General features: G+C 44.3%; 1 protein-coding gene across 1 annotated transcript in view; it reads left to right on the forward strand.

Annotated features, from left to right (window-relative positions):
- Nucleotides 1-24,131, forward strand: part of LOC144682416 (coiled-coil domain-containing protein 81-like) — a 158,771-nt gene that overhangs the window by 67,564 nt on the left and 67,076 nt on the right. Inside the window, exon 7 of the mRNA XM_078544825.1 lies at nt 10,736-10,853. Coding sequence (XP_078400951.1) covers nt 10,736-10,853 — 118 coding nt within the window. The remainder of the gene's footprint in view (nt 1-10,735; nt 10,854-24,131) is intronic.

A 24,131-nucleotide genomic window follows, 5' to 3' on the forward strand; every position in this document is an offset into this window, starting at 1 on the left:
TCTGTGCCTTTGTGAAGATGGCTTCTGTGACCTCCTGGATACACTTGTACACGGAGGCTTGCGAGATCCCACACAGGTCACCTGTGGAACCTTGGAAGGAACCACTAGCGTAAAAATTGAGCGCCACGGTCACTTTCATGGCCACTGGCAGTGGATGATCTCCATGTCCCCGTGGCACCAAATCCTGCAGCAGGTGGCATATGTGACTGACCAGTTCCCTAGACATGCGCAGTCTTCAGCGACATTGGCTGACAGTCATCTGCAGGAATGACAGGCACCATCTATAGAACCTGGGTCTAGCAAGGCGCCCATGAGCGACGGCCCACTGTGGATCTTCTGCTGCATTTGCAACAGGCCGTGTCGCCCCTTCATCTTGAGGGTGGTGCTCCTCCCTTTGCTGAGCCAGGTGCTTCCGCCACTCTCCTTCTCTGCTCCCTGTAAGCCATAAGACTTACCACCAAACCACTAGGCTCTATGATCCTGATGTTCTCCTCCTGCAGGTTCAAAGCGAGAGAAGTGTGGGTTAGCATAGGTGCCTTAAGAACCTCTCTTGGTTAAGTATGAAGGCCCCTTCACACATACAGGAGGGTGCTGGCCATCACTTGGATGGCTCCCAACCCAGGCCTGACCTGCACTGGAGCCTTTGCCCCGGCACTGCACTGAAATCCAGCTGGGGAAAAGCAACCTGCCTGGCGCCCCAGCGAATGCGCGGCACCTCTTCCTTGATGTCCTTTGGGAGATGCTCGCGAGCACTGCACAAGTTTGTGTACGCTCACCTCTGAGCTCTCCTCGAAGTTCAGGTCACTGTCCAGGTGCATACCTTTAAAGGCAGTCATGAAGCATGCTGTTCTGAAGTCACACCGACGTGGGTGGTAAATTTGATGTGGGGAAATGATTCCAGCGAGCAGGAAGAAGCTGAGTCCCGGTCATAGGCATGATTCTGGAACCATTCAGATATGGCGGCAAACAAATCATCGAGCTTATGTATGCCATCAGTAACCAGTCTTTTTCTCTCTTGAGCAGAGATGCCTGTATAGACCTGAATCTCCTCAAAATGGCAGATATCAAGACAACCAATGTCGTAAATTATATAGAGTGAGCTCCAATATGAAAGATTCTCACAACAGGGTCTTCAGCTCTGAATAGCCTTCTCCCTTTGCAGAGCAGGTTTGTCTACTTTTGTTACAGGTGCCAGAAGCCCCTCATTGGTCAGACCAGACAACTACTCAGATGGTTACCACGACACCTCAAGTCAATGACAGTCAAGAGAGGAACCAGCAATGAGAAGTGCCTCAACCTCTGGCCCCGGCACCAGTTGGAGAGATAAACCCTGAGACCATAGATTAGACACTGCAATTCCCAGTCAGCATGACAGTGCCACAAACAATGCTGGAACTGAACAGCAAACATACATTGATGACAGCAAACCACAGAGCCAAACGCAAAAGTGAGTGTACTATCAAGTCACACCCTCACAACAGGAAGAGACATCTTCCATTCCAGAGTGCATCGCGGTGAGCCACACGAAGGAAGAAAAGAATAAAAACACTATAGGGACGGGCCCAGTGTTCGTCCACCCCGTATGGAACAGGATAAACCAACCCACCATCTATCACTACAATTGCAGAATTGTCAAAGAGCAATTCAACGCCAAAGAACAGATAAAGAGGATGAGAAGGTACCCAGATGCCTGAACAAGCTCCAATTCAACAAAGTTTTCCTGCAGCGAAAGAGCCTAACACTCCTCCGATAGTAGTGACACCTCCTCCAGATGTGGAAGTGTTATAAGGCCTCCTGTGGTAACCTGAGGTGCAACACACCTTTAAGAGAATGTGAGCAGATTGACCACGTAACTGTATTACCCAACTGCTGTGTAGTTCGGGCTACAATGTTAATCAGTAGTTTAGAATAGGGTCTGCTTTGAAAAGCACACATGTGTTAGTGCTTTGTGACTTATGTCAATAAACAGCATGTGCTTCATCTTACGTGGGTCCCTGCATCTACAGTATCTTGTTTACCAACTCACTCACCAGTTGATAGGCGTGCAACTGTGTTTGCTGAGCATAGCGACCTGACAGAAGGAACATAATAACTGGTGACGTGGCAAAACACGACCAATCGACGGCACCAAAGAAAGCTGTGGAAATTAAACAGAAGTAAATCAGCCGTATCTTGCAAGGCAATTGTGAGTACAGTCTTCATCATAGTTGTTGAAGTTATCTCCCTCCAGTGTGCCACAGTTTGGCCATATTGAACCGTTTGATCAGACCACTGATGACTGGCCACATTATATTGAATGCCTCGCATTCTTCTTTTTGGCTAACAACATATCAGGGGAGGAGGAGAGGCGAGTGATCCTCTTCTCAACATATGGCAGTGAAACATATGGCCTAATTTGTAGTTTAACGGCACCCAATGCCCCAGATTCCAAGAGCTTTGATGAGTTGGCAAATCTTGTGAAAAACCACTTTCAGCCGAAACCAACGGTAACAAGGCTGGAGAGACAGTCACTTAATATGTAGCAGCCTTAAAACAACTGACAGAGCACTGTGAGTTCGGGACGACGATTAGTGACATGTTAAGAGACCAATTATTTTGTGGGGTTAATGAAGATGTCTTTCAAAAAAGATTGTTGGCAGAAATGAATTTAGATTTCAGCAAGGCACTGGAGTTGGCACTCGCAATGGAGAGGGCAATCAGAGATTCAGAAGCAATCAAGGGAGTACAAAATGGCCTCATGTCGGGAGGGAAGCACCGGTTAGAATTTGTAAAGAAGCGCTGGGCTCTGTGTAAAGGCAGGAAACAGCCACGATTAACAGACCAGCAAAAAGCAATCGTTTAACAGAGAAAACCCACAATAATAATGGTACCTCTCCCAGGCCTTGGTTAGTCCACCTGCTGTGTACAGAGCTCAGAAGCAGCTCAGATGTATCAAAATGCTACAAAGTCATAAAAAAGGAATGAAACCAGACGGACCACCCGGCATTGACCTAGGCATCGGAAATGACAACGGCAATCTCAGCCCTGCCGACCCTGCAAAGTCCTCCTTATTAACATCTGGGGACTAATGCCAAAATTGGGAGAGCTGTCTCACAGACTAGCCAAGCAACTGCCTGACATAGTCATCCTCATGGAATCATATCTTACAGATAATGTCCCAGATACCACCATCACCATCCCTGGCTTTGTCCTGTTCCACCAACAGGACAGACACAACAGAAGTGGCGACACAGTGGTATACAGGCGGGAGGGAGTTGCCCTGGGAGTCCTCAACATCGGCTCCGGACTCCATGAAGTCTTATGGCATCAGGTCAAACACGGGCAAGGAAACTTCCTGCTGATTACCATGTACTGCCCTCCCTCAGTTGATGAATCAGTGCTCCTCTATGTGGAACATCACTTGGGGGAAGCACTGAGGGTGGCAAGGGTGCAGAATGTACTCTGGGTGGGGGACTTCAATGTCCATCACCAAGAGTGCCATGGAAGCATCACTACTGAATGAACTGGCCAAGTCCTAAATTACGTAGCTGCTGGACTGGGTCTGCGGCAGGTGAGAGAGCCAACAAGAGGGACAAACACACTGGACCTCGTCCTCACCAACCTGCCTGCTGCAGATGCATCTGTCCATGACAGTATTGGTAGGAGTGACCACCAAACAGTTGTTGTGGAGACGAAGTCCCGCCTTCACATTGAGGATACCCTCCATCGTGTTGTTTGGCACTACCACCGTGCTAAATGGGATAGATTTCAAACAGATCTAGCAACTCAAGACTGGGCATCAAAGAGGGTCATCAGCAGCAGCAGAATTGCACTCGAACACAATCTGTAACCTCATGGCCCAGCATATCCCCCACTCTACCATTACCATCAAGCCAGGGGATCAACCCTGGTTCAATGAAGAGTATAGCAGGGCATGCCAGGAGCAGCACCAGGTATGGTTAAAAATGAGGTGTCAACCTTGTGAAGCTATAACACAGGACTACTTGCATGCCAAACAGCTTAAGCAGCAAGTGATAGACAGAACTAAGCGATCCCACAAGCAATGGACCAGATCTAAGCTCTGCAGTCCTGCCATATCCAGTCGTGAATGGTGGTGGACAATTAAACAACTCACTGGAGGAGGAGGCTCCACAAATATCCCCACCTTCAATGATGGAGGAGCCCAGCACATCAGTGCAAAAGATAAGGCTGAAGCATTCGCAACAATCTTTAGCCAGAAGTGCCAAGTGGATGATCCACCTCGGCCTCCTCCGGAGGTCCCCAGCATCATAGATGCCAGTATTCAGCCAATTCAATTCACTCCATGTAATGTCAAGAAATGGCTGAAGGCATTGGATAGTGCAAAGGCTACGGGCCCTGACAATATTCCGGCATTGGTACTGAAGACTTGTGCTCCAGAATTTGCCACACCCTAGCCAAGCTGTCCCAGGACAGCTATAACACTGGCATCTACCCAGCTATGTGGAAAATTGCCCAGGTATGCCCTGTACACAAAAAAAGGACAAATTCAACCCAGCCAATTACCGCCCCATCAGTCTACTCTCGATCATCAGTAAAGTAATGGAAGGAGTCATCAACAGTGCTATCAAGCGGCACCTGCTTAGTAATAACCTGTTCACTGACACCCAGTTTGGGCTCTGCCTGGGCCATTCAGCTCCTGACCTCTTTACAGCCTTGGTTCAAACATGGACAAAAGAGCTGAACCCCTGAAGTGTGGTGAGAGCGACTGCCCTTGACATCAAGGCCGCACTTGACTGAGTGTGGCATCAAGGAGCCCTAGCAAAACTGGAGTCAATGAGAATCAGGGGGAAAACTCTCTGCTAGTTGGAGTCATACCGTGCTAGTTGGAGTCATACCTAGCACAAAGGAAGATGGTTGTGGTTGTTGGAGGTCAGTCATCTCAACTCCAGGACATCACTGCAGGAGTTCCTCAGGGTAGTGTCCACTGCCCAACCATCTTCAGCTGTTTCATTAATGACCTTCCAACATAAGGCCAGAAGTGGGGATGTTCGCTGATGATTGCACAATGTTCAGCACCATTTGCGACTCCTCAGATACGGAAGCAGTCCATGTCCAAATGCAGTAACACTTGCACAATATCCAGGCTTGGGCTGACAAGTGGCAAGTAACATTCGCGCAGATGGTCAGAAAATGACCATCTCCAACAAGAGACAATTGATGTTCAATGGCATTAACATCATTGAATCCCCCCCACTATCAACATCCTGAGGGTTACCATTGACCCGAAACTGAACTGTACTCATCACATAAATACTGTGGCTACAAGAGCAGGTCAGAGGCTAGAAATCATGCGACAAGTAACTCACCTCCTGGCCCCCACAAAGCCTGTCCACCATCTGCAAGGCACAGTTCACTGCTAATGTCACTGTGGGCGTATCTACACCACATGGACTGCAGCGGTTCAAGAAGGCAACTGACCACCACCTTCCCAACGGCAACTAGGGATGGGCAATAAATGCTGGCCCAGCCAGTGAAGCCCACATCCTGTGAATGAAAAGAAAAAAGAACCAGTGCTGCAACTGCCTTCGGCCAACACTACAATGATGCAGAAGAAGTGGGTAGATAAAAATTGCATGGCCTCCTTCAATTTGATCCGCATGTATGCCGGTAGGTCACAAATAGCGACATTTGTTGGAGGAACAAAATTGAAAACAATTGATCAGTTTGAAACTGTTGAAAGGGAGAAAAATCAGCTTGAATTTCCAAAATAGTATAGATTAATGATGGGAAGAATTTGGAAAGAAAGAATTGCTTTATCATTTAAAAGTTATTTATAAAGATTCAGCTGAGTTATTAAAGTGCACATTTTTTATTATATTGTATTATTAAAATATATTATAAGGCTGTAAGATGCTGAGGGTTGACATGTGTGTAAGTGGTATTAGAAAGTACTGGAGAAAGTAGTAAAGAAGATATCTTGAGGCTGGGAAACAATGAATAACTTAGGTGGGCTCCTGTGCAAACCACAGGAAAGGATAGAAAAATCAGCCACATTCTTAAAGCTCAAAGTTCAATGTTGCAGTTCAGGTAGAATAGTTTCCAAGCCCCCAGTGTCTTAAGTGGAGTCACAACCCAGAAACAGCCCAGGCTTGCAATTATTTTCTAAGTCTGCAAGAAGAGGAAAACCTAGACTGAAAGACAACCCGCTTCTGGCCCCCACTTTCGTGTGAATTCCACTGAGGTCAGCTTGGAGTGTGTGCCACCAAAGGCGAACGCAAGATCAGTATTTGTTAAACCCAACTCCTTAGCTCGACGGAGTCCCCTTCCCCTTCCCTGGTGACCAGGACTTGGGGCCTAGTCTGTCTCTCCCCAGATCTGCCTCTTAAGTGAAAAGGCAAAAAAGGTTTTATTAGTTAGCTTTGCTGCTTGGCACATTTTAATGGTCAATTTTATTAATTGCTCATTTTTTAAAATTATGAATTTATTGCTTTGTTTTTTTTCTACTCAGCAAGTTATTTATGTTTTCTTCATCCTTAACTTTTTTTTGAAATTCATGTTTAATGTTGTGCCAGCTGCCAAACCAGGTCTCAAGCAGCTGCTGCTAGGTTTCTTGCTGGAAGGGAATGAGAGGTTCATAAGAGTCTGATGCTTTTTTGAGGGCTTGCAAAAAGTGTTATTTTTTTCTCGAATAGAAGGGAGATGTGGTGGCAATGCTCAGCATTTCTGGTGGCATCTCTGCAGAGAGAAGCAGAGGTCAGTGACCCTTCATCAGAACTAGTGCAACCTGAAGCATTGACTCTATCCCTCTCTCCACAGATGCTCCTTGGCCTGCATTTTCTGTTTATATTTCAGATTTCCAGTATTGGCTGTACTTTTCTCTTCTATTATATGTTTGATGCTGGGCATTTGTAGGTGAGGAAATGAGAAAATATTTATCACTCAATGCAAAGTATAATTTTTCTTTTAAAGCCCACTTGTGTGGTAGAAATAGTACATAATTGCAAATGAATTGGTTGGTGCTAATTTACTGGAAGGTTTTGCCATTTTTAAACTTGGAAGTGAAACCAGGAGTCATGCGCCAATCAAATATGTCACCCTAAGTTCAAGATATTCTAATCTGTACATGAGATTATTATTTGCGGTGCTTGTGAGGTTCAAGTCTGTTCGATGTTGCTATTTGGATATTGCATAGGGCCAGGTTCAAAGAAGGGGAGCTGGTTGCATGATATGAATGGTCAAGTTGTGTGTAATTGTCTGACAAAGCTGTGGTTGTTAAGTGTATCATGTTGAAAACTGCGCTTTCAATGGGAGTTATAAATAGAGCCATAGAATACAAAAGCGAAGAGGTTTTGTTGAACCTACATAAAACAGTTCAACCACAATGTGACTATGGTTTCCAATTCTGGGCACCGGAAGGATTTGAAGGCTTTGTAGAGGGTTCAGAAGAGATTTACTAGAACAGTTCCAGGGACAAGGGATTCCAGAGAAGCTGGGTTCTTCTTAGAGCCATGAAGCCTGAGGGCATTTGATGGAGCTGTATAAAATTATGAAGGATTGGATAGAATAAATAGAAACTGTTTCCAATGGCTAAAGGGTTGATAATCAGATGGCCCAGATTTAACTTTATTTAAGTTGGTTTGCAAAAGAACCACAGGTGATACAGAGAAAAACTTTTACAGAAAGAGTGATTAGGATTTGGAATGCACTCCCTCCCAGTCATTGTAGTAGATACAGATTCAAATTAGTGTTCAAAAGAGAATTGGATAAATACTTAAAAATAATACATAATTTGTGTTAATTGGCCAGCCAGTGTGAAATCACAGTCGTGATCATGCGTGCCCAGCGAGCGAAAAATTCAGGCCGTAGAGTGGTGGATGCAAAAACGCCCCAGTGGGGTGGGGACTGACTAAGGATGCTTCTGAATGGATGAACTTAGAGGTCTGTAATCATCATGTGAACTTGTGATGGAATGCTTTGTCCTAAGGAATAGTTGAGATGGCCAACAATGCAAAATGGGCTCATTGCAAATAAATAGATTTTTTGTGTGCCAGTTTTTATTTTCCAGTGACTTGGAAAATATTGTCAAGATTTTTAATTTCAAGCTCGCTAAAAGCAACAGTGAGACCAGGAAACAAATCTCTAAACAGATTCAGTGGAAAGAAGATTAAGCGCAGTGAAAAATAGACTACTGATTCACCAAGAGCTCGTTTCACATTGCTGGCATAGACCAATTTCGTCCACTGCATCTTTTAGGGGAAAATGGATATATCTTTGAAGCATTGGAAATACAGGGCTATGTATAGAGTGAAAGGCAATGATGAGGTTTAGATTGCTCCAGCGAAGAACTGGCATACTGGGTCAGAAAGCATTTTTTTTCTGTGCTGTAAACTTTTATGTTTTTTGGAGAGGAGAGGATATGTCAAAGGCTTAGTTTGTGTTCAGTAAGACTAAGCTAAGCTTCCAGCATGCTACTTCCTTCTCCTCGGCTTCAGCACATCCGCTTCTGAAACATTCATTCATGCTTTTGTCACCTCCGGACACAACAATTCTAATGCTCTCCTAGCTAACCTCTCATCTCTATGCACTGTAAACATCAATTCATCGAAAACGCTGCTGCTCACATCCTATCCTGTACCAAGTTTTGTTCACCCATCAATATTGTCCTTGCTGTTGCACATTAACTCCCCCCAACTTCATCATGCCTTCAATTTAAAATTCCAATCTTTGTGTTCAAATCTTTTCTTGGTCTTACCCTTTCTAACTTTGTAAGCTCCTCCAGCCCTACAATTACCCTTGCCCTGTACTTTCCCTTCCTCTGGCCATGATACCTTATGCAATCTGTCCAAACCATTGGCAGCCATGCCTTCAGCTGGCTAAGCATCACATTCTGGAATTCCCTCCCTAATCCCGTCCACCTCTCTATTTCTCTATCATCTTTTACCACCCTCCTTAAAGCCAACAACTTTGAAAAAACATTTGGTCACCCCATACAATATCTGTTCTGTTGCTCAGTGTCCATTTTCACCTGATTAGACCTTTGTGAAACACTTTGAGAAGTTTTCCTAGCAAGTTGTTATTGTCAGAGCAAAACTTCTCTCCCTTTGAACTTGTGTTTCTTTTTCTAAGATATGTGAACTCTCTCACTTTCTCTTCCACGTCTAAACTTATCATTTTCTTTTCATTTCCATGTCTAAATTTGTCCCTCTCTGCGAACTTGCCCTCCCCCTGTCTGCAACCTCCTTGTAAGAATTTCTCTTTCACTTTATATATAAAAAATGCATTGGATAGTATTTTTAAGCACTGTGCGGCCAATTCTAACTGCTCCAGAGTGTTAGAATGGGACAATGGTGGGTCCTAAATTGCAGTACACACTTAACACCTTGTTCCTGTTCCATTTGCAGTCATTGTATTTTCTTTAGGATTTTAGCAGGACGACCTGAGCACCTGTTTAATGCAGTAGCATACTTTCAATATGCTGCGCATCAGGATTCTGCACTGGTTGTTGTTCCCCCATCTAATTTTGAGGTATCAATGGACGTAGCATACACTGTACACAATCAGCCCATTGGCACCAAGTGTTGTGCAGTGTAACATGCAGTCTGAGATAAACAGGCTCCTGGCCCCTCCAAAAACTGTTTAGAGATCTTGGTGAGTCCTAGGGAAGCATCATGCTCCATTCTTCCTGACAAAAATCGTCAGTTCCAATGCTCGACTGTTCATGCTTCCTCTTCCTGCACTCCCACTATTCCCTTTTTCCCCCAACAGAGAAAATATCTGGCTTGGCTATATGGTGGAGCCACAAGGGTTCCCCCCAAAGTTGCCAGTAAGTGCCAGAATAGCACTTGGAGATTGCTGGGATTATGGCATGGCCACTAAAAATCTGTTTAAAGTGATCATCTACACTCATGATTCTCTCCTGGTCTTGAAGAGGGTAGGTTGTTGGTTAAGATGTCTTTCTTACTATTCCTTGTCACCTTGTGCTGCTGGATGTTTACCTCCCTTCTTTTTCTCATTATTTTCTTTTCCTGGGTGCTCCTGCCTCCAACGTCCACAAGCGCTTCATCATTGTTAGATATTAAACTGTTCATCCTTCTGTCACTTTTTGTTGCACATGCATTGCATTCCCTCAAGTGCATCTCACTGTTGGCGCTCTTCATGCCCTATTGCATTCTTACCACCATTTCACTTCTGGCTCTCTTCTCATCCTGCGTCACGCTCCCTTTTTGCCTCCCTCACCTATCTGTTTCATTTTACTCTTGCTCCTCAACCATCCCCTCTTTTTCTTCTTCGCTGTTGGCCCTCACCTCTCTTACCTTTTTAACTTCTCCCTCTCTTTCCTTTCTTTTCTGCTTTTTCAGGGCTGTTAGGCTGCTCTTTGCAAGTGGGAAACTGGCATTTTAGGGTTTGCAGTGCTTATAGTGGTTGTAATACATCAGTCAAGTAATGCTTTAAAAAGTAACAACATGGCTGGCAGCAAAGTCAAGCCATAGGAGGGCTCCTCCCCGCTCCACAGTATTTCAGTTGGGCATCACCAAGCCACGCAACTTAATTTTGGGCCGTTGCAACTGAATAAATGTTAATTTTTGTTCACATGAGCAAGCTGACTCTGGAAATGCCACAGGTGCAGGCAGCACACTCAATTAATATATTAGTAAGGTCCAAGGCCCAATTTTGGGCTGGTCTCCCAGTTTGAATGCAGAGTGAAGCTACATCACTGCCTGAAACCAGCAGTGCTGACAAATTTTTGACCTTCACACATTTTTTGTTTTAACAGAAATGCCCCATGTCAAGCAACTTTTTGTTAAACAACCTTTTACTCCTGCTAAAACTTCTGCTATATGTCTGACAGAAGAATTTCAAAAGACTGCTGAACCCAAAGATTTATCAGAAAGGTAATGTATGATTGGTCACATGTATTTTCTGTCATTTGTGTCATAAACCATTGCCCATGTTCATGAATCTTATATGTAAATTGCAAAAGTTCAAGTTGAATGGAATTTTCAATTTTGGTATAGTGTACAGTAATTGGATTCAACATTACATTTTAGTCCTGCTTTTGTCTTTATTTCCCAAGAATGTAAGAAATGGGAGAAGTAATTTAGTCCAATTATGTCAATAATGTAGATTGCTAAATGATCGACAAAGTATAAAATTCTGCTTTACTCAGTGCTGTATAATACAATTTAATTTTGCTAAAATTACAAATTATATCTTGCCTTCCTCAACATGTCCAGTACTTGTATATTATTATTAATGATTCTCCAAAGGTGCTGCTCAGAGGATATGATGATTTATAAGGACAAGACATTATACTGTTAAAAATAGAATTTAAGACGAGATGTAATTCCTGTAGATCCTTTAAAGAAGTGATGGTGTGAGTTACAAATCAAGTTACTGAATGGCGCCTTGATTTTGTTTATTTGATGAGTGATTTAAAACATTTGGAAACATTGTGAAACTAGTATGTACTTGTAGAAAATGTTCTAAAACTCATGGATTATGAATTTGCTTGGACCTGAGGCTAACACCTGTGCAAGAGGGGCTGGCGAGGACAGGTGGGAATGGAAAATAGATAGGACCTAATCACTCCAGTCTCTGTCCTGAAGAAACCTTCGCTGGAATTTCATCTAGGGATGTAGGTGAATGGTAGCTGCATCTGCTCCTTACTACATCTTGATGTACAAATAGGAGGAAGAACTCGTAATCTGGCATCATCTGCCAAATTTCCGACTGGTCCTGCCTTCTGTGCCTGTGACGTACTGCAAAGTACAGTTAATTTGTATGGAGGAATAGAAGCCCATTAGTGTTCGAGGGTAGGTTTGTGGTTTGAAACATTTGGAAGAGGACAAGTAGTGGCCTTTCAGTAGATGGCCTAGTAATTAAAAAAGAACCTTCTCGCTTTGCAGACAAGCAGCTATCCAATGCCATTTTTTCATCTCTCACCTTGGCAAGTGCTCAAGATGTGCCATTACTGTGCAAACACCTGCCAGCATTATGCAAATCCCATAATCCTGAGAGCCCCAGCAAGGTGAGGCACATACAGACACATCTTCTGCTTTGCTATACATGCAGTAGTGGAACAGAATTGCAGGCTTTCATTTCCAAAGTAGTTAAAATTGTTTAAACCTGTAGTGTCTTTTGCACATACTTCTTACAAGTGGAGGAGATACTGCAGTAGTTGAGAAAGTGGTAATGAGGAGCGGCAGGGCAGAAATTCATCAGATACTGAAACAGTGCATGTCCATATGCAGCAAGACCTAGACCACATCCAGACATGGGTTGATAAGTGGCAAGTAACAATCGTGCCACACAAATGCCAGGTAATGGCCATATTCGACAAGCGAGCACCTAAGCATCTCTCCCTGACAGTCAATGGCATTACCACTGCTGAATCCCCCACTATCAACATTGACCAGAACTAAACTAGACCAGCCATATAAATACCACGGTTACAAAAGCAGGTCAGAGGCTGGGCAAAATACGGCGAGTAATTCACCTCCTGTCTCCTCAAAGCCTGTCCACCATCTACAAGGTACAAGTCAGGAATGTGATGGAATACCCTCACTTGCCTGGATGAGTGCAGCTCCAACAATACCCATGAAGCTCGACACCATCCAGGACAAAGCAGCCTGCTTGATCATCACCCCATCCACCACCTTAAATATTCACTCCATCTACCACCGAAGCACAGTGGCAGTAATGTGTGCCATATACAAGATGCAGTACAGCAATTTGCCAAGCCTTCTTCGACAGCACCTTCCAAACTTGTGACCTCTACCACCTAGAAGGGCAAGCAGCAGACACATGGGAACACCATCACCTGCAAGTTCCCCTCCAAGCCACACACCATCCTGACTTGGAAATATATCGCCGTTCCTTCACTATTGCTGAATCAAAATCCTGGAACTCCCTTCCTAACAGCACTGTGGGCGTACCTTCACCAGACAGACTGCAGCAGTTCAAGCAGGCAGCTCATCATCAATTTCTTAAGGGCAATTAGGGATGAGCAACAAATGTTGGCCTTGCCAGTGAAGCCCATCCCATGAAAAAAATAAAAGAACTGGGAGGAATGACCGAATGAGATACTGTAGAATATATTTGTCTAGACCAAAATAAATTCAATATGTTTGGTGTAGCTAAGAGATGTCACGGAAAGTGTTATCTACAAACGTGTTATAGAGAGTGTGCTTTCCTCAAAACCTTTGATTATTGCTAACAGACCTCCCATGGCATTACTTGTGGACAAAAATCCCAATGATGTACCTATCATTGTTATAGCTGTTACTAAACTTCAAAAGTTTTTCATTGGCAATCTATGTTATTTTAAGAAAGGGATTAGTCTTTTAAAGTAAATGGCTTAACATCCTTGGCAAAATAACAGACAAGGGAGTTTCATAAAATGCACGTCATTGTATTCATTACTAATGTGAACCTGCACAATTTCAAAACTGAAGTTCCTTGAACATACTGCAACCCACGTGATATCTATTGGTCACTTGAATCATTCAGACTTCTGTTGTCACTGAAGTATTATTGAACATTTTACTGATTCAGGTCCAGAAGGACAGTATCAATTTTTTAATTAATTCTTGGGATGTGGGCATAACTGGCTAGGCTAGGCATTTCCTAATTGCTCTTGAGAAGATGGTGGTGTGCTGCCTTCTTGAACGGCTGCAGTTCTTGTGGTGTAGGTATACCCACAGTGCTGTTAGGGAGAGAGTTCCAGATTTTGACCCAGCAACAGTGAAGGAACAGCGATATAGTTCCAAGTCTGGATGATGAGTGGTTTGGAGGGGAACTTCCAGGTAGTAGTATTCCCATGTGTCTGCTGGCCTTGTCCTTCTAGATGGTAGTGGTCACCTAGAAAGTACTGTCTAAGGAGGCTTGGTGAGTTCCTGCAATGCATCTTATAGATGGTACACACTGCTGCCATTGTGCATCGGTGGCAGTTGGAGTGAATGTTTGTGGATGGGTGCCAATCAAGCAGGCTGCTCTGCCCTGGACGGTGTCAAGCTTCTCGAGCGTTGTTGGAGCTGCAATCATCCAGGCAAGTGGAGAGTATTCCATCACACTCCTGACTTGTGCCTTGTAGATGGTAACAGGCTTTGGGGAGTCAGGAGGTGAGTTACCCATCACAGGATTCCTAGCTCTGACCTGCTCTTGTAGCCACAGTGGCTAGTCTAATTCAGTTTCTGGTCAATGATAACGCCCCCCCAGGATGTTGGTAGTGGGGGATTCAGTGATGGTAATGCCATTGAATGTCAAGGGGCGATGGTTAGATTCTCTCTTGCTTGAGATGGTCATTGCCTGGCACTTGTGTGGTGCAAGTGTTACTTGACACTTGTCAGCCCAAACCTGGATATTGTCCAGGTCTTGCTGCATTTGGGCATGGACTGCTTCAGTATCTGAGGAGTCGCAAATGGTGCTGAACATTGTGCAATCATCAGCGAACATCCCCAATTCTGACCTTATGATGGAAAGAAGGTCATTGATGAAGCAGCTGAGGATGATTGGGCCTAGGACACTATGCTGAGGAACTCCTGTAGTGATGTCCTGGAACTGAGATGACTGACTTCCAACAACCACAACCTTCTTCCTTTGTACTAGGTATGACTCCAACCAGTGGAGAGTTTTCCTTCTGATTCCCATTGACTCCAGTTTTTCTAGGGCGCCTTGATGCCACACTTAGTCAAATGCTGCCTTGATATCAAGGGTAGCCACTTTCACCTCACCTCTTGAGTTCGGCTCTTTTGTCCATGTTTGGACCAAGCCCAGTTTAAAAATCAAACACTATTTTTTGGATTCCCTTATAGCTTTTAGTATATCTGGATATACAATAAATAGCAGATTTCTGTTCTATCAATAGCAAAGCTAATTGAATGAATTGAAATAAAGGAGTGTATTTTATAACCTGATATTATTGGTACAGAGCTTTGCACAACAGGAGTACATGTTGGCAGCTCAGATGAGGTGATTATCTTACTTGATTTATAGTACACGTAATTTTCTGGTTGTTAATTTTAATTGATGTAAAATTTTACAGTTCTTGAATCCAGTGTGCTGATTTGACACAGACTACTTGGACTTCAGCAAGGCTTTTGATAAGGCCCCGCATGGGAGACTGATAACGAAAGTAAGAGCCATGGGATCCAAGGCAATTTGGCAAATTGGATCCAGAATTGGCTGTGTGGCAGGAAGCAGAGGGTGATGGTCGAGGGGTGTTTTTGTGACTGGATGCCTGTGTCCAGTGGGGTTCCACAGGGATCGGTGTTGGGTCCCTTTCTGTTTGTGGTATATTTAAACGATTTAGACTTGAATGTAGGAGGGTTGATCAGTAAGTTTGTGGATGACAAGAAAATTGGTGGGGCGGTAAATAGTGAGGAGGATAGCCTTAGATTACAGGAGGATATAGACGGGCTGGTCAGATGGGCTGATTAGTGGCAAATGGAATTTAATCCGGATAAGTGTGAGGTGATGCACTTGGGCAGGACAAACAAGGCACGGGAATACACGATGAATGGTAGGACCCTGGGAAGTACGGAGGATCAGAGGGACCTTGGTGTGCATGTCCACCGGTCCCTTAATGTACCGGGACAGGTAGATAAAGTGATTAAGAAGGCATATGGGATACTTGCCTTTATTAGCTGAGGCATAGAATATAAGAGCAGGGAGGTTATGCTGGAACTGTATAAAACGCTGGTTAGGCCCCAGCTAGAGTATTGTGTGCAGTTCTGGAATCCGCATTATAGGAAGGATGTATTTGCACGAGAGAGAGTGCAGAGGAGATTTACCAGGATGTTGCCTGGGCTGGAGAGTTTTAGTTGTGAGGAGAGATTGGATAGACTGGGGTTATTTTCCCTGGAGCAGAGGAGATTGAGGGGAGGACATGATTGAGGTGTATAAAATTATGAAGGGCATAGATAGGGTAGACAGGAAGGAACTTTTCCCTTTGATGAAGGGATCAATAACCAGGGAGCATAGACTTAAGGTAAGGGGCAGGCGGTTTAGAGGAGATGTGAGGAAGAAGTTTTTCACCTAGAGGGTGGTGAGAATCTGGAACTCTCTTCCTGAAATGGTGGTAGAGGCAGAAACCCTCATAACATTTAAGAAGTATTTGGATGTGCACTTGCGATGCCATAGCATACAAGGCTATGGACCTAGTGCTGGAAAATGGGATTAGAATAGTTAGGTACTTGTTTGACCAGCGCAGACTCGATGGACCGAAGGGCCTTTTTCTGTGCTGTAGGCCTCTATGACTATGACTCTATTTCCATAACTGATTTCCTGATATGTAAAACCATCATGCAAGTCTCAATGCCAGGAGTGCTAAGTTGTAAAATTTATCTGAAGATTCAAACATTGCATGTCGTACTTTGAATCCTGCAAGTGAATCTCAGCTTAGCTAATAAGCTTGAGAAGGCTTCAAGACATGGGGCAGAATATTGCTGCTGGCGTGCAGGGGCGGGCCCGACACGCCGATGCGTAAAATGACGCGTGATGACTTGGGACTTGTGTCCCAACGTCATCACGCGTCATTTCGATATTTTGTTTGGCGGGCGTGTGCCGGAGGTGGATGTCAACGGCCTATTAAGGCCATTAAAAAAGCAATTAAAGTTGTTGATAATGCTGTCCATCTAACCTTAAGGCTGGCGGGCAGGCGAATAGCTCAAGCGGCTTTCATATTTTTCAGGAAACCTCATCCACGGGCGGGATGAGGTTTCTTGAAGGCTTTATAAAATAAATAAATAAATTTTGCTAAATTGACAAACATGTCGCAGCTCATGTGACACTGTCACATGAGGGGACATGTTTAAATAATTTTTCACTTTATTTATAAAAAAGTTTCATCATCTACTTAATCTCCCTGAGGCAGCTCCGTGCCTTAGGTAGATTGCTGTACTGTTTCGCGCGCATGCATGAAAGAGCGCAGGCCCTGACTCTCCCTCCTACCCCCGCCTGCACACGTAGCGCTGAGTGCTATGGAATGTGTATTATGCTGGGCGGGCCTTAATTGACCCGCCTGTGTAAAATGGCGGCATGCAGCCGATCGCAGGTGGCGATTGGCTCCACGCCTGCCCCTGCCCGCTCCCGCCCAGCCCGCCTGACATAGGTAAGATTCGGCCCAAGCCCGAAATTTCATGCCTGAGTATGGTGAACAAACATTGAAAAAATATTTTCAATTAATTATTCTTATCTTATTTACACTTGATTGAAAATCTGGGAGTGATAGTACAATTGTTAATCTCTATCCAGAGTTTGGATTTGTCAAGGAATGTGCATATTAGAATATAGATACAGTCCCTGAAAGAATGTTGTAGAACTGTATAATAATCCACGATTGTCACTGCCTCACAAATTTCCTACCTTGTCTCTATCAGCTCAGGGATAAATACTATCTACCACTTGGAGTTATTTGTTATGATTGCTTTAAGCATGCCTAGGTGCTAGCATTTCTGAAATGTACCGCTTATGGACGAGACTGCACTATAGAAGCACCACGTCAGAAAATTGCCCTTAAATTCTGCTCAAAATCTTGAATGGACTTTCAGGTGCGGTAGTAGAAGAAAAAAATTAAGAAACTGCTGGATACAATAATCGAGAATTGTAGCATCTTTCTAGTTGTGAGTTCTGTAGTTCTGAATATCCTTTCTCATGTTTATCTATCTTATGGCCTTTTGAACTTTACGAAATAAACAGCAACTCTACAGTTTGTGTCCAACAGGTCAAGGCGATAAAGTGTGTGTGGGTGAAGAGAGTTAGCATGCTTTCTGCTTTTGTGTGCTAGTTTGCTTCTCATTTTCAGCCTACACCACTGGCTAGCAGCAATGCAAAAAAAGAGAGCCAAATGTGTAAATCTTTCCTTGTCAATACACAGCCTCTTAGTCAGCAAGTCCTCAGCTGTGCTTCCTCATGGTGACACACGGAAACCGAGTCCCTTGTAGCCCCAGGCTAAAGTTTCAGTGGAACTTGGACAAGGTTTGACGTCCAGAAATGCAGTGTGTAGGTCCACTGATATGTGGACACACCCAGGCACTCATGAACCAAACTTCCAGCTATGGGAAAATAGCTCCCTTGTGGATACCTCGAGAGAACTGAAGGCTAAGGGAGTAAACCCTGATGAAAAGTCTGAAATGGAGCCCAAAGGTGGACTGATGTCTAAATATATCATCTTTCTGGCAACAAAGCAGGTCTCAAAAGTAGTGCTTTGCATTCTTTTGGACTCCATCAGGGAGGTCGAGCGGGAGACCCTGATGTTTGGGCAGCCCAGGGCCTCCATAAATTATGCCCAGGCTTGCGCCCGAGAGAGGACACTCCAGTTTCACTGCAGTGCTAACACAACACAGGAGACAGCAATTATGTGTGATAAGCCAACTTGATTGGCATAGAGAATGTGTGCTAGGGCTGTCTCCGATGATGGAAGGGACCATTGTGTACCACTGGTTAGCCACTGCCCACCTCAAGTTGGGCAGATCCAGACTTGTAATGTGCTGACTTGCCATGGTCTATCTGCTTCAATGGGTACTTGAAACATAGAGTCTCTGCTTAACAAGTGGGCGGAATCTATTGCACCAAGCAAACAAAACAAACAAATGGAAGAAGATGCCAACTCTTTGATTGGCAAGCTGGAATATCAGAACCATGTGCATGGGATTGACAGATGACTTGCAGCTGGTTGATAATGCACACAAGACAGCCATGATTGACATGAAATTTGACAGGCTGAACGTTGACATAGCTTTTCTACAATAGACCAGGCTCGCTGAAGGCAGAATCACTGAGATAAAAAGATTACATGTTCAACTGGCAGAGGAAGAGTTCAGAGGAAACCCGTGAGCAAGTAAGGAACTCACTACTCTCAATGATAGAACCCCCACAAAATGGTTCAGAATGTGTTCTCACTATCCGCTTCTTAACTAAAACAGAGCCAAGTTTTGAAGGTGTGCCAAGTTTTCATCAAAGATTTGCTCTATATTGATGATGCTACACTACAGTATTCCATACTGAGGAACACCTTCAGCAACAAATGGACAAACTCTGTCATGCCTGTAAAGAGTTTGGCCTGACCGTCACCATCAGGAAGATAAATGGCATGGTCCAGAATGTTGCCTGTCTGCCATCTATCAGCATTGCCAATGTGATGCTGGAGATACGTACATACATATGAACATACAAACAAAGGAGTTAGGAGCAGGAGTAGGCCACTCAGCCCTTCAAGCCTGTTCCGCCATTCAATAAGAACATGGCTGATCTGATTGTAACCTCAGCTCCACATTCCCAACTCCCCCCGATAACCTTTCACCCCCTTGCTGATCAAGAATCTATCTAACTCTGCCTTAAAAAAAGACTCTGCTTCCATTGCCTTTTGAAGAAGCGTTCCAAAAGCTCATTTCTCCTCATCTCCCTCTCTCTTAAATGGCTTAATGATCCCTTATTTTTAAATTGTGACCCCTAGTTCTAGATTCTCCCACAAGATGGAACATTCTTTCTACATTCTACATTCAGCCTTTAAGACTCCTCAGGATCTTATATGTTTCAATCAAGTTGCCTCATACTGTTCTAAACTCCAGCGGATACAAGCTTAGCCTGTCCAACCTTTTCTCATAAGACAATCCTCCCATTCCTGATATTAGTCTATTAAACTTCCTTTGAACTGCTTCCAACGTATTTACATCCTTCCTATCTTTGTATCATCAGCAAATTTAGCAACCATACCATTTATATAAATTGTAAAAAGTTGAGGCCCCAGCACTGATCCCTGTGGCACACCACTCATCACATCTTGCCAACCAGAAAATGACCCATTTATGTTGATTCTCTGTTTCCTGTTAGCTATCCAATCTTCTGTCCATACTAATATGTTATCCCCTGCACCATGAGCTTTTAAAATGCCTTCTGGAAATTGGAGATCGTTGATAGCTCTACATATCCAGGCTCCACAATCAGCAGCAAGCTTTCACTTGATACTGAAATCAACATATACATCACAAAAACTGGAACTGTTAATTCAAAGTTGAGTAAGAGAATGTGGAACAACAGCAACATGACTGAGAACACCAAATTTTGAGTCTACCAAGCCTGCGTCCTCAGTGTACTCCTCTATGGTGGCAAGATGTGAACAACATATAGTAGGCAGGAGAAAAGGTTGAACAGTTTCCACCTTCGCTGTGTCTCAGACGTACCCTCAGCATCTCTTGGCAGGACACAATGACCAATTCACAGGTCCTGGACTGTGCTAATTCCATCAGGATGCACTCATTACTAAGCCAACAATGTCTGTGCTGGCTCAGCCACGTCATCGGATGGATGATGGCTGTATACCCAAAGACCTTCTCTATGGCGAGCTGGCCATATCTTCCTGGACATCCATATCTCCGCTACAAGGGCACCTGCAAACAAGAAATTAAGTTAGTGAACATTAATACTGGCAGGCAGTTGTTGATGGCCATGACCTCTAGAAGCTGACTGTTTGGAAGGGCATTGGAAGAGCTAAGCAGAAACAAAAAGCTCAGCTGGCAAAGAGGGCTCAGAGAAAACAGAGGCCAGTGAATCATTCCCCTTTTCAGTCCAGTGTCTTCCTCTGCAGCAAATGCAGCAGAGACTGTCATGCCAGAGTAGGGCTACCAAGCCACACCAGGAGATGCTTAACACAGAGTTGACCACCATGGGACAAGACGTGATGGAAAGCTGCCACTGCAGTTAGTTGAACAGATATTGGCCTTGGCTTGACTATCTGGCTTGCTCATGAACATTGCAGAGGATTTGCATTATTTATTTAGTCTCATGGAGGTAAATGGTTTATGTGGCTCATAAATTCTTAATAAAGATTGACAATCATGTTAACTAATGACTTTAAAGGTTTCAGTTATCTCCCTGATCTTATTTAATCGTATCTATTGTCACAGGAATGTGTTGTAAAGGAAACAAATGCAACCTGAAACAAAACTCTTGAAGGGTAACAGATCCCTCACTAATGGTTGGTATGTCAATAGGATCAGTAAATGCTGCTCAAAATAATGTGCCTAACAAAGATACATAAGTTGGTTTTATACTTGTACTTCACATTGCATCTACTTTCAGGAAAGGAACATCTGTTTGTAAACTCTTTCCCACTTTTACATTCAGATGGAGGAGCCAGTCCCTGTAGGTATGAAGAACTTCACTTTTATATTAAGACCATGGAAAGCAAATGCACTTACATAAGTTCCCTTTTCCAATTTTCAGAAGTATAAGTCTACTTGTTCCTGATACCAGGGTTAAGTTACACTGAGAGGGGACCTGACTTGTCTGCAATTGGTTGCATTTTTGCAGTGTATAGAAGGAGTAATTTTCAGATTTTGTGCCCCAGGCTCTGTGGATAATCTTGACTGTTGTCATAAATGTTGCCATTAAACTGTGTGCACGATACTCCGAGCCCCAGAATCTAGTCCTCTCTTCAATCAAACCTCCCTGTGATGATTTTTCTGTGGATCTGAAGCAGGTAGGGGTGGAACCTTGCTCCAGTATGCAATTGCGGCATCCTTGTGGAGCGGGAGCACGCCATAAATTACAAAAGTAGGGAGGTCATGTTGGAGTTGTATAGAACCTTGGTGAGGCCACAGCTGGAGTACTGTGTGCAGTTCTGGTCACCACATTATAGGAAGAATGTGATTGCACTGGAGGGGGTGCAGAGGAGATTCACCAGGATGTTGCCTGAGATGAAACATTTAAGTTATGAAGAGAGGTTGGATAGACTTGGGTTGTTTTCGTTGGAGCAGAGAAGACTGAGGGGCGACCTGATTGAGATGTACAAGATTATGAGGGGCATTGACAGGGTGGATAGGGAGCAGCTGTTCCCCTTAGTTGAAGGGTCAGTCACAAGGGGACATAAGTTCAAGGTGAGGGGCAGGAGGTTTAGGGGGGATGTGAGGAAAAATGTTTTTACCCAGATGGTGGTGATGGCCTGGAATGCGCTGCCTGGGAGGGTGGTGGAGGCAGGTTGCCTCACATCCTTTAAAATATACGTGGATGAGCACTTGGCACGTCATAACATTCAAGGTTATGGGCCAAGTGTTGGTAAATGGGGTTAGGTAGGTAGGTCAGGTGTTTCTCACGTGTCGGTGGAGACTTGATGGGCCGAAGTGCCTCTCCTGCGCTGTGACTCTGTGACTGTGTGACTGTGACAGTGCCACTACAGCAACACCGTGGGCCTCAGACACGATGGAGGCCATCGGCTCAGCCCCATCACATCATTCAAGTGCAACCCCCACCAGCGTGGATACACTCACATCAATAATTTCTTGAGTGCAATTAGAAAGTGTGGCACAGGGTGAAAATCATTTCATGAGAGAGAGCAGGAGAAGGATAGAGGCAGGGCCAATTGTGAACAGACCCCTTGGAGGAAGAAGGCCAAATGCAGCCATGCTCAGCTGGGTGCAGATGCACAGCCTTTGGAGGTGCAGAAACTGCAAAGTAGAGCCTTTGCAAGGTGGCTCTACTTTGACCTGCAGTGTGAGATGAGTGTCCACATGTCAGAGTTCCCTGAGGCAGTGTGGAGTCATAAGCTGAGAATGGAAGAATCCATTCAGCTCACGTGCAGCACCATGGCTCAAGGTTTTGAACTCGCCTCTGACAGTTGATGTCTCTGAAGAGTTGAGGCATTCCAATGGGAGCTGAGTTTTTGGCAAGCAGTTGAATGGGGAAGAGTGCACTCCAACTCCTTTATCTACAGAATTCAACATCTTTTCACCCTCCTATAGGTATTCCCATCTTTCTATTGCCCACTTCCTCATTGAGAGAGGCCAATTTTATGGCGAGCATACTGAATGGATGCAGGAAAAGTGCACTGACATGCACAGAGTGCATGTAACGTTCTGTAGCATTGACTGATTAGTGGCGCTGATGGCACAAAGATGTATGGAATGGATGCCAGTTGCATCCCAGCTGGTGGTCCCCTCTAGCAATCCAGAGTGCCATCAAAGGGCTGAGGCAGTCATCAGTAAGAATGAGGATGCCACCCCTCACAGATTTTCATTATCATCATTGGCCTTGTTGGCCCCTCTGACTGAGGGACCACCTCTGCAGCAAGGCCCTGTGATGGAGGCTGGCTCTGCATCAACGCCAATGCAGCAGTCTCTAGAGGTGGCCCACTCTAGCACTCTAATGGATGCCTGGGCTCTCAGCCAAGAATACATAATGAGGCTTGGCTGAGAGCCCAGAAATCCTAGTCTGTTGAAGCACCTGAGCCCCAGGGAAAACACTGCTTGATTGACAGCCCTGGTTCTGTAATCTATGCTGTCAATTGCACAATGTTTATTTACAGAAGATACAGAATTTTCACATACTTGCAGTGTCTGCTATTGATTCTTTAAAGAGTCTGGATGATTGATGTTTTGATCTGTTTCCATGTTTTGGGGTGCCTTCATCTTTGAGCATCTTACCATATCTTGATGAGGCTTTACATATTCTATGATTGACTTGAGATAGTCGGTATATAGTTTTTCTTGAAACTCTTTATTAAAAACTATTTATAAAGACCTCAGGGTTTCCAGGACACAGACCATTCTGCACCTTGCTCTCTTGGAGCAGCTTAGTCATGTGACTCTTGATGTCATGCTTACATCATCAATAACATCATGGTCTTATTAACATAACCATTAACCCATTAATCTACATCTCCCCCAAGTATAATCTCAAAGCTATTACATTCTTTTGTTAAACTATTTACATTACATCCCCAATGTCTGTAAACCTCCTGTATTGTTTACAGTTTCTATCCAACTCCTACCTTCCCCACCACCCCCCACCCCTCCAAGTCACTGTCACCAAAGGCTTCAATCTCCAACACTGTTCTCGGCTCTCTTGGAGGACATCCTGGATTCATGTGTTCCTTTATCTCGACTTTGAAAGGCAAACACATTGATGGAATGGGATAGTAGGCTCTGACGACTGCTGATTCCTGGGCTGTACCCTTACAACAACTTGACTGTAAAGGTTGTGAAACCCAATCAATGAAAAACTGATTCAAGAGAGAAATCTTCAAGCCTTGGATGATCACACCCCCTTGAAAAGGAAGGGAACAAACTGACATTCTCCCTGTAATCTTCTTCCTCTGCGTTGCACACTGGGGAAAGGTCTGAGAATATGAAGCATCTTCAACTTATATGAAGAACTTCACAGCTGTATCATTCACT

Source organism: Cetorhinus maximus, chromosome 7 (genome assembly GCF_964194155.1).
Source record: "Cetorhinus maximus chromosome 7, sCetMax3.hap1.1, whole genome shotgun sequence".
Lineage (NCBI taxonomy): Eukaryota > Metazoa > Chordata > Chondrichthyes > Lamniformes > Cetorhinidae > Cetorhinus > Cetorhinus maximus.